At 35.4% G+C, this 11928-nt stretch overlaps 1 protein-coding gene across 1 annotated transcript in view; it reads left to right on the top strand.

Annotated features, from left to right (window-relative positions):
• LOC108295329 (ATP-binding cassette sub-family D member 3-like) overlaps positions 1–10472 on the top strand; it is a 15058-nt gene extending 4586 nt beyond the window's left edge. The window contains exons 2-4 of the mRNA XM_017517468.2: positions 2686–2790; positions 6287–6343; positions 8165–10472. Of these exons, the coding sequence (XP_017372957.2) occupies positions 2686–2790; positions 6287–6343; positions 8165–8242 (240 nt within the window). The 3' untranslated portion in view covers positions 8243–10472. The remainder of the gene's footprint in view (positions 1–2685; positions 2791–6286; positions 6344–8164) is intronic.
• Positions 10473–11928: the final 1456 nt, after the last annotated feature.

Raw genomic sequence — 11928 nt, 5'->3', positions numbered from 1 at the left:
AGCCTCCTGAGTAGCTGGGATTACAGGCATGCGCCACCATGCCCAGCTAATGTTTTGTATTTTTAGTAGAGACGGGGTTTCACCATGTTGACCAGGATGGTCTCGCTCTCTTGACCTCGTGATCTACCCGCCTCAGCCTCTCAAAGTGCTGGGATTACAGGCTTGAGCCACTGTGCCCGGCCTGTGAATCTTATAGCTTAGGCAGGTAGTCAACGAATATACAATTCACAGTATAGGAAGTGCTTCAGAGGTGTTACAGAAAGGACCCACTAGGATTGTGGCTAGGGATGAGGGTAGGTTTGCCTGAGAAGATGACATTATAAGCAGAAATTTGAAAGCTCTAAGGAGCAGAGAAAGGCATTTGAGACCCAAGGTAAGAGTGATGTGTGCTAAGCCTGGAAGGCATAAGACATCTTGTTCATAAGCAGTTGAGAGGAGGTGGTGTTGGCTAGAATGTCGAGGTTGGAGTGTGAGTAGGAATAAGATTGTACAGGTCTTACAGACCATGGTAAGGAGTTTGAATTGTATTTTAAGTAAAATGGGAAGTTGTTGAAGTGTTTTAAGCCAAAGAGTGAAGTTTTCTGATTGATGTGTGTGAAAGATACTCTCTGGTTACATGGAGAGTGGACTGGAGAGGAGCAGCAGAGGTGGTAGGAGGTTACTTATAGTCATCCAGATGAGGGTGCTGTGGACTAAGGGCATGTTTCTGGAGATGAGAAAAATGAGTGAACTTGAAACTTCACATTTCTTACTTGAATGGGCTTTTTAGTTCATTCTAAAAATGGCGGTGGGAGAGTGAAAGGGAGGATGAGAAGCGAAGGCCCTGACTAGGAAGGACTCCTGGCTTTCTAACTGGCACAACTGTTCGATAGTCTCATTTGCTGAAATGTTCAAGATTAGGGAAGGAAATGGATTTTAGAGGGAAAATCTAGAAATTACATTTGACTTTTAGACTTTTAAAAGTTTGAGAGTCCTGTGAAATACCCAAGTAGAAAGTCAAATAGGAATTTTTATTTTTAATTTTTTAAATGTTTAAATTTTAAATTTTTATTTTTTGAGACAGCATCTTACTGTTTCAGCCAGGCCGGAGTGCAGTGGCCTGATCATAGCTCACTACAGCCTTGACCTGCTGGGCTCAAGCCCTCCTGTCTTAGCCTCCTGAGTAGTTGGAACGACAGGTGAACACCGCCATATACCTGGCTAATTTGTTTTTTGTTTTTTGTTTTTTGTTTTTTTGAGTAGAGATGAGGTTTCCCTGTGTTGCCTGGGCTGGGTTCAAACTCCTGACCTCTAGCAGTGCCCCGTCACAGCCTCACAAACTGCTGGGATTATAGATGTGAGCCACTGTGCCTGGCCGAATTTTTTTTTGTTGTTGTTGAAACTGACTTCACTCTTATTGCACAGGCTGGCATGCAGTGGTGCAATCTCAGCTCACCACAACCTCCACCTCCCAGGTTCAAGCCATTCTTCTGCCTCAGCCTCCCCAGTAGCTGGAATTACAGGCATGCGCCACCACGCCCAGCTAATTCATATTTTTGGTAGAGACGGGGTTTCTCCCTGTTGGTCAGACTGGTCTAGAACTCCTGATCTCAGGCATTCTTCTGGCCTTGGCCTCCCAAAGTGCTGGAATTACAGGCATGATCCATCACACCTGGCACAAAATTTTTATATATCTGGAAATTAGAAAAATATGAGTGAGAGATGCATATTGCAAGTTTATAAAATGTAAATGGTATTTGAAATTAAGATTGGATGAGATCACTGAGAGATAGAATACAGGAAAAAGAGAAGGTGGCCTAGAAATTAACCCTGAGGAGCTCCTGTATTTAATGGTCAAGTGGAAAAGAAAGTGCTAGAAACTGAGAAAGGATCCTCAGAAGTGGGAGGAAACTTAGGTGCACGGTTTCACCGTCACTTTCTCAAAAGGATGGAGTGGTTTTCTGAGTAGAGTGTTGCAGAGAAGACAAATTAAGGACAGAAAAGTGCCCATTGGTCTTAAACAGGAAGATCTTGTCAGGGGGCAGATGCCAATAACTGGAATATCAGTTACACAAAAGATCAGCATAAACAATCCCCAGAAAATAAAATACACAGGAGCATAAATATGGGAAAATGTTCATTATTCCTGATAGTTAAAGAAATGTAAGCTATAATTTTGGTGTTAATTTTCACTTATAAAATTAGCATTGGCCTAAAAAAAAATTGAGCATACCCAGAACTGACAATGGAGATATAAAACAGGTACAATAAAAAATTATTGGTGGGAATATTAATTGGTACCAACACTTAAGCAGCAAAATATTTTAAATAGAGACCTTTTTGCATTGAAGTCATCTAGTCTCAATTCTGAGATTTGGTTAAAATATGTCCTCTCGAATCTTATTTGTTTAGTGAGCTTTCTTTAAACTAGTTTGAAACTCCCTCTCTCATCAGTCTTAAGCTTTTTGTTTTACTCTGAGCACTTAATATTTCCCATGAAGTACATTTTTCTCTTTGTTCAGGATGACAGTAAAAACAATGATGTTTATATTGTTTCTGTTTCTGGGAAGTAGATTTTTTGAGTTTAGAATAATTTTTATACTTTTGCTTTACAAGACTGCAAATGCATATTTAACATAAATTTGTTTGGCTTATTAATTTTAGTTCTGCCTGTGTTTTACACAAAATATTTTTTTTATCCTTCAGATGGCAAGATTATTTTATCATAAACCCCAGTTTGCCATTTTGGATGAATGCACAAGTGCAGTTAGTGTCGACGTGGAAGGCTACATTTACAGTCATTGTCGAAAGGTAAGTGTGCAGGTGCTCAGTTTGAGGAGCCCTGGCTTCCTTCCTAGTGTACCGTGTTTCCACATCTCCCCAAAGAGAAGATTCCAAGTCACTAAGTAACAAAATTTCTACCAGAAGATTTCTTGTTTTTTGTTTTTTGGTTTTTTTTGAAGTCTCGCTGTTGTCATCCAACCTGGAGTGCAGTGGTGCGATCTCAGCTCACTGCAACCTCTTCCTCCTGGGTTCAAATGATTCTCCTGCCTCAGCCTCCTGAGTAGCTAGGACTATAGGTGCCTGCCACCATGCCCAGCTAGTTTTTGTATTTTTAGTAGAGACAGGGTTTCACCATGTTGGCCAGGCTGGTCTTGAACTCCTGACCTCAGGCAATCTGCCTGCCTCAGCCTCCCAAAGTGCTAGGATTACAGGCGTGAGCCACCACACCACGATTTCTTGTTTTAATAAAGATTTAAAACGTGAGTAAAAGAAAAAGAATTATAAATACATTCTGTATATGAGTCTCTTTATATATAGAAATAGATTTAAATATATTATTTTATATAAATGAGATATAAAACAATATCCATCACATCTGGCCCATTACCTCATTACTTAGAGTTAATAAACTGATCTTTTCTTAATTTATTCCATTAACTTTACCTAATCATCAGGTTTTTTAATGAGTAAAACTCAGTGATAATTATTTGGCAATTTTTAATTTATCAGTTTTATTTTCTAGCCTGAGCAATATTTTACCAAAGCTGCTTTTAGTAGCCAAGTCTGAGGCTGTCTTTATTGGTTTCATTCTTTAATTATTCAATAGTATCAGTTTTCTTTCTTTGAGAAATTGTTACCAACATCTATACCATGGTTAAATTTTGGAACAAGTATAGTATATCCTAGCTGTTTTATAGTTTCTGTATAAGTAAATGAGGTAGATGAAGATTTTTTAACTTTTTTTTTTTTTTTTGAGACAAAGTCTCACTCTGTCGCCCAGGCTAGAGTGCAGTGGCGCAGTCTCTGCTCACTGCAACCTCTGCCTCTTGGGTTCAAGTGATTCTCCTGTCTCAGTCTCCTGAGTAGCTGGGATTACAGTCGCACACCACCACACCCAGCTAATTTTTGTATTTTTAGTAGAGATGGGGTTTCACCATGCTGGTCAGGCTAGTCTCAAATTCCTGACCTCGTGATCCGCCTGCCTCAGCTTCCCAAAGTGCTGGGATTACAGGCGTGAGCCACTGTGACAGGCCAATTTTTAACATTTTATATATATTCTTTAGGGGTTCTCAATAAATAAAAAAGGTCATATTGAGTATATATAGTATGAATCCCTACTCTTCAAAGTATGGTCATGTTCAGCAGCAGCAGTATCACCTGGGGGTTTGTTAGAAATGCAGAATTTCAAGCACTGCTAAACCAGAATCTGCATTTTAATAAAATTCTGAGATGATTCAAAGGCACGTTAAAGTTTGAGAAGCACTGGTGTGATGATAAAAGAACAAATTTGCTATTCTTTGTAGAAAGATTTTTAACTACTGATTTTATCTTGTTCATGATTTAGTTTCTATTCTTGAATTTGTCTTGGTAATATATAATATTTATATGTTTGTTCATTTTGGTTTTCAAATTTATAGGCCTTAGAGATGTTTATGGTATTCTCATGTACATAAAACCATGCAGTGTGCCATTGATTCAATGACATAGCGGCTCTTCACTGGTGATTTCGACCCCGTGATTTCCTCGTATGTTCTAACTATAGACTTGAAGTACTTATATAGGAGTGTATAAGTTCTATAAAACATTAGTTCCATTTAAAAGAAGAAAATTCATATGGGGCCTCATAGATAATTTAAATTACTGTAATAGCACTTAAACATGTAAACATGAAATGAGGTGTTAACTGCTTAAGCCTAGAGCCCTTTTATAGCTACAAAACTAATTTAAACTTACAAATTAAATACAGAAAAAACTTAGATACAATTTCAAATTTTCAACATTAAAGAGACCTGTGGAACTAAACCAGTGGTTTGGGATTTAATTATGGAAAATAGAATCAGAGGCTCAAATTTTATTATTTTGCATTTGCTTTTGTATTTTGATATATAATTTATATATTCTTTATATTCTCATATAAAGAATGTGTGCATTAAGTAGATATCTGATCCAATTATTGTGGAATCATGAGCAGAGAAATAATATCTGAAATGAGCTTTGAAAAATCAGAAAAGTATGGTATGTTTGAAATACATGTTTTATTAATACTGATAATATGCTTATTTTATTATACAATTCCTAACCAATTTGAGAACCTTTCACAGTGCAGCCAAATTTATTACACATTAGAAGTTTTATGTTATATCACCTTGGCAATCAGAGGTGTAAAAATACAAAGTTAGGCACTTAAATCTCTTGGTAAAAATGATCCAGAATATACTTACAATGATCTTTTAAAAATTATCAAAATGAAAATAAAATGAAGAAACCATAGTGGAAATTTCCTGGATGCCCTAGACTTGCATTTGCCAGCTTCAAGTGATGGACGTGGAGGAACAGTGACCCAAAGTGGGGTTTCTTGGTCTTGGCACTTTTGATCTTTTGACTGGTAATTCCTAGTTGGGCAGCGCGGGGGGTTCTGTGCACTGGAGAATGCTTAGCAGCGTCCCTGGCCTCTACCCTTAGATGCCAGTGGTGCTTTCAGTTGTGACAATAAAAATGCCTCCAGTCATTGCCAAATGTCCCCCTGAGGGACAAATATCACTGTCCTCCCCACCTTGGTTGAGAACCACTGATCCAGAGCAACTACAGCTGTTATTAGTAATGTTTTTTTTCTTAAGTCTGAAGTACATATTTATAAATACATATTCACAATCTGAAATCCAGAAAATACTTAAATTCAAAACATTTTTCATAATTTTGTAGCAAGCTCACTGGGTAAAACCTTGTCTAAGCTAACAAAAGATATTTAAACTCTATTTGTCTCACTTGATTTCAGTGTCCATATGTGTTGCTACAGAAACATGTGTTTAATTACAAAATTCTGCCTCAGAACCCTCTGGAGTTGTTAAATAATACATTTTCAAAAGCTGAATTCCAAGACACATTCCATAACAATAGTTTACAGTAGGTGATTATGACCCTGTATTTGAGAAGCAAGTTGGCTGTCAGCAATGCTATACTGATTTAATTTTTCCTGATTTTGACCTTTGGCTGTTTTTATCCTTCTTATATTCCTCTCATATATTTTTCACAAAAAAATAGGAAACATGCTAGGAGATATGCTTTTTGCCCAAAACGAAATAATATACTTAATGCCAGTACCTGGTAGTTTTTATTATGTGGTTGATGGCCAGTACTTTCCATTGCTGTAAACATTTGCCATCAGTTGTGAATTTTTTCTCATGGACTTTGCTTTTTAACTTTAGTCACCAAAGACAGTCCTCTTAACAGCTTGACGTACATGGACTAGTTTAATTTGTGACTCAGTTATTGATACAAACCTAAATCATTTTCTTTGTATTAGGTCGGCATCACCCTCTTCACTGTGTCACATAGGAAATCTCTTTGGAAACATCATGAGGTTTGTATTTCTTTCATAGAATGGTACAGTGAAACTTTATTTTCTTTAAAATATGAATTCAGGTGAATATGGTTTTAGATTGTATGGTTTATATTCCCTTAAACATAATGTCTTAAGTAGAAAAAGTGGTTTTATAAAAAAAGATTTTCTTAAATATTATAGTTGTCCGTTTTGAAAACAATAGCATAACAATTTTTCTCTATTTTTATAAGTGACTGTTGTCTGTTAATAGTAACTTACTAAAATTTGCATAGTCTTATCACAAATATGGTGAAGTAAACTTTTTCTTAACCAGTAGTAACAGAGGAGAAAAAGTCTTAAGAAGAATAACATGGCAAAAAAATTAGGGACATTTTTAATAGAGGTCAGGATTATAAGGGGCAAGATTGAATAATGTCAGCTATGCTTATCAATGCACTGTAGTAGGTAGGATTCATGAGGTAGTAACTATAATTTACAAAGATATTCTAGTGAGGCTTACATTGGTACGGATGCATTATTTATTCTGGTGCTTCAGCAGTGCCATTCTCACTATGGGACTTCTTTTCAACTCTTAATGTAAAATGCTCAAAACCTGAAAGCAAACCCTGTTTAATTCTCTTTTTTTTTTTTCCTCCTCCCTCCCTCCCTCCCTCCCTCCCTCCCTCCCTCCCTTCCTTCCTTCCTTCCTTCCTTTCTTCTTTCCTTTCTTTTTTCCTTTTTTCCCTTCTTAAATGATATAGAAATTTTAGGTAAAAGCAAGGGGTTCAGAAAAGTTAGAACAATGGTAAGCGTATCTTGTCCTGCAAAATACGTACCTGATTAAGCACTTTTTTTTGCCAGATACTGAGCTGTGTCATGACAGATGTAAATTAATTACAGTCTTTACTTTCAGGACTTTAGGATGTAGATGATAGTCTACGAGTGATAAAAAGAAGAGCATGGGATTTGAAGTCAGGGAGCCTGGGTTCAGGCACCAGTGTTTCTAGCCTCAGTTGCTTCCTTTGTATAATGAAGTTATTGATCCTTACCTGCCTATCTCTTAGATTACCATGAAAATTAGAGAGGTAGCCTGTATGAAAGTACTTAATAAAATTCAACGAAATGCTATATAACTATGTGACTTTTAAAGATAGATTTTATTATTTTATGGCATATTATAATTTGCCAATTTTTCATGAACAGGAAATTGAATAACTAGAAATCAAAGCCATTTAAAATATAACCAAGCCTCTGTGTTTTCTCAGAAGTTCTTAAGTATTATAGCCATAGAACATTGAGAGGAATTGAGAGTATTTGAGTTTCACCCTTCCTCTTCTTTTGAAGATATAGACAAGTAACAAAATACTCATCAGGCCAGTGATCATGTGAAGGAGAGGAACACAACTAGAATGTGAGAGGCCAGGATAGCTAAGAAATAGTAATGCAGAAAATGGAAACTCAGAAAGCTTTCTGAAAATAAGCCCCTAAATAAAACTAGAAGGCTTTGTAACTGCTGTTGCAACTTCAAATGTTAGGATATACGGGCACTTTTTATAGCTCTTTTTCTCCTCTATAAATTAAAAACAAATAAAAAGCCTTAAGTTAGAGATTCCAAGCTGATTAGGTAATCAGGCGACAGGAAGCAATAAAGACTAACCTATGGAACAGTCTTGCATTTAACACAATTTAACCCACTGGTAGCTGAGATCCTTGGTCATGGAGTTACAGAAGCATTCTAATTCATGGGATGCTTATAGATTTAGCTCCCTTAAAATAATGAAGTCTGTATTTTATTTTTATAAAGGACAGTACTATATCCACTCTTAGTTACTGACTTTTTCCCCCCCGTCTTTCTCCTAGTACTACCTGCATATGGATGGCAGAGGCAACTATGAATTCAAACAGATAACAGAAGATACAGTTGAGTTTGGCTCTTAGAGAAATCTGGAGAACTATACTTGCTTCAATGAAATAATTACGGAATACACTTAGAAATGCAAAGTACATTGTAAAATAAAGTTGAGCTTGGTTTTTTTTTAAAAAAAAAAAACAAAGCAACAAATTAGATATAGAATAATGGAGAACAAGTTGTTAAAACATTTAATACTATATAGGATATTGCTAATTGTGTATATGTTGGTTTAATTATTAATATGTACTAAGAATGTCCTTATTCTTGTGGTTAAAAACCTGCCTAAATTAAATTGGGCTTCAATCACTGTAACCTGATTCATCCTGGGATGTAAACCATTTGAAGTCAGCTAATTGGACTTTTATGGCTCTATCTTTTCCTTCAATGAAGAACCCTATTTAAAACTGGGTCATCATTTGTCCTGTTCTAGCAAGATAGTCTTGAGTTTCATTTTCCTGTGCCCCATGGTAGCAGGAAACAAGTCATAATGTATTATTTAAATGTACAACATCATTGCATAACCGCATTTATTACACAGTGGCAGATTTCTTTAGCTGCCACAGTAATACTCATTCCTTGTGTGTGTCTTGGAGTGCATTTCGATTTTCCTTAACTGAATGATAAATGTACCCCTCTCAGGCTATGGTATTGAGTTGTTTGAGGGTTCTTTGTGGTGATGTAACAAAAATGTATGTGCAGTCTTGCTTACAAGGAGGGGTTACCATGTGTCACACCTAATCTTCCCAATGTTTGGGATATTAAAACACAAAGTCCTTACATGCCAGGCTCAAGGTCTTTATGAGAGTTTTTGATTTTTTGAAGAATTAGACAAATTTTTGTGTTAGAAGCCCATTAGAAGTGTGGTAGTTATTTGGTATTAAACTCCAGATGAGCCATAGGAATGCACTACATGAAGTAATGCACTGAGTATGCAATGCTATCACTGTCTTTGACTGTGATTTTATGTTTAAAAATATGTTCTAAAATTATGTATACATGGGTGAATCATGTTTCTGAGGCACTGTTTTATCTCCTTGAATCTTGAATAACTTTTTTATATTTGGTTGTTACGTTGAGCTATCCTAAGAGAAGATGATTTCAGCTCATCAAACCATCAGTAAATGACTAGATGTATTATTTGCACAGGGAGAAGTGAAACGGAATATAATCAGTAAGCTAGATATGAAATCAGTTTATCAAACCTGGGGTTCAGAAAGGGGCATTTTATATTCTTGTTTCTGCATAACTGGTTTTGTTTTTTGCAGAATTAACCATAACAATCACTGACTACCGAAGTAAACGTGATGTACTGAATTCCATAATACATAAAATTCAATTTATACCACTTCTGTTTAGCGAACTTGTATACTTACTTATTTTCTGTTCAGATTAAAAAAAAAAACTCAGATATCCTATACAACCTTTGCTTGTTCTTTTTTATTCTGGTATCTAAATACTGAGAAGTTCATTTATAATTCAGCCTTGACTTAAAAACATACATAGTTTAATGTTGACTTGAAAAACCACAAAAATAAATTCAGAAAATGCTTTTAGCACAGTGTCTCTTTATTTTAAAGTTTTGTCAAATGTGGTTTTTAATTGAATGAATTTCTCTTTTAGAGAAGTTCAGTAAAATCTGTGTACCTGCCAAACAGCCAGGACACCCTAAAAGATGCTATTAGTCTTGGAAAAAATTTTAAGACATGGGGAAATTTTAGGTTTTCAAATTTCTGGGTTACTCTAAACCTACTAGTAGAAGTAGTCTAGCTGCCTCATAATTGCTTTTGTTATGGATCCTTGCCATTAAAAAAAACAACAATTTGGGCTTTTTTTTCTTAATTTCTTAATTTTTCTTAATTTTTTCTTAATTTTTTTTTCTTTTTTATGTAATAACTATAGTGCCTCACCATTTGAGGTGCAGAGGAACATCCTTCTGGAGAATCACATTAACATATGGTGGTTCTTAGAAGACCCACAATACAGAAATCCAGTGATTGCAAAACTTGATTGACCTTGGAACACCTTTTTCTATATAATTCCTATTAACATCTTCACAAACTGCACTAGGAATTGGTAGTTTAATATGAAGAATAAAACAGAATAAGAACTTTCATCCATGAGCAGCACCACTCTGCATACCAAGACATATCACTGTACTCTCATAACAAGTTTTTACTTTTATATAATGAGAAAATAAGTATGAAACAGCCATGGTAGTTTGTGATGCATTAGTAGAATAAAATATATCTAGCATTGGTCTCTTTCCCCCTTTCTCAATGATTAACATTTGGCTTAAAACTGGTGACATGATAGCATCTGTCAGTTCCTTATGTAAAGTTTTAACTTTTAAACTTGATGTTTAAAATCATAATTTGTGCTGAGAAGCAGAATGAATTTTCTTCTAACAGATGGACTTTGGCATTGTTAGCTGCAGGAAGCTGTCTACTTTTTTAAACCTACATTAGTGATCTTTCCTTTGTGAAGAATTGGAATATTCTAACCATTTCTATATACATAACATATGCATGTCACTTTAAGAAAGTACCAAAAAAATTGAAAAACAGTCCCCTCCAAACCTTAGGAGCAACCATTTTTAACTCTTCGTGTTGGTGTAATTGCATCTCATTTTTTTAAACAATGTGCCTTCATAGTTATTTCTCAATTTCTCAATTTTAGACATTCCCTACCACCTTTGTTTCTGCCATATCGCCTCATGTAGCTAAATTCTTTTTTAAATTTGTAAACATTTTGTTGCAGTATAGGTACAAAAACATTGATAAATTTAAGCTCAGTGAATTTTTAAGAAAGCATACACACTCATAACCACACCCAAACAACAGATGAAATAGAACATTGTTACAGCACTAAAGGCTCCTTCTTGTTCTCTTCCATCTATTGGCTCCTGACTTCTGTCACATAAACTGGTTTTGCCTGCTTTTGGACTTTATTAGATACCCTTTTGTGTATGTCTTCTTTCCCTCAGTATTGTGAGGCCGATTGATCCATGGTAAGTGTGACAATAATTCCTTCACTTTTATTGCTGTGTATAATGGTTAATTACAAACCATTCCTGACTTAACAGAGTTCAGCTTATAAGTTTTCAGCTTTATGATGGGTTTATCTGGATGTTAAATGCATTTTTAATTTAATGTATGTTTTACTTACTGTGAGTTTATTGTGATGCAGTTCCATTATAAGACCAGAACATCTGTATATGAATAGACTATTTATTCCTCTTCCCATTGATGGGTATTGGGTTGTTTTGTGTTTGGAGCTGTTACGAATACTTCCTAGAAATACTCTTATACATGTCTTTGGGTGCACATGTGTGTGCATTTCTGGAATGGAATGTGTTCAGCTTTGGCACTGCCAAAGTTGTTCAGTTTTTACACGGCCACCACAAGTGTGTAAGAATTCTAGCCTCCCTAGTCCTTGCCAGTACTTGGTATTCCCAGTGTTTTTAATTTTTATTTTTACTTAATTTATCTTCAGCCATCATTGTGGTTTCATTTGCATTTCCCTGATGATTAATGAGGTTAAACTCATTTCATGTTTACTGGCTATCTAGATGTCCTCTTTCTTCAGGTGCCTATTTAGTCTCTGGGCCCAGTTTTAAACAATGTGCTATTATTTCAGTTATGGTATGTTCTGGATATGAATCTTTTATTAGATAAATATTCTTTTTTTTTTTTTTTTTTTTTTTTTTTTTTTT

Source organism: Cebus imitator, unplaced genomic scaffold (assembly GCF_001604975.1).
Source record: "Cebus imitator isolate Cc_AM_T3 unplaced genomic scaffold, Cebus_imitator-1.0 Scaffold633, whole genome shotgun sequence".
NCBI classification, from domain to species: domain Eukaryota; kingdom Metazoa; phylum Chordata; class Mammalia; order Primates; family Cebidae; genus Cebus; species Cebus imitator.
Note: the sequence above shows the minus strand (reverse complement) of the source record. Positions and strands in the feature narration are given on the sequence as shown.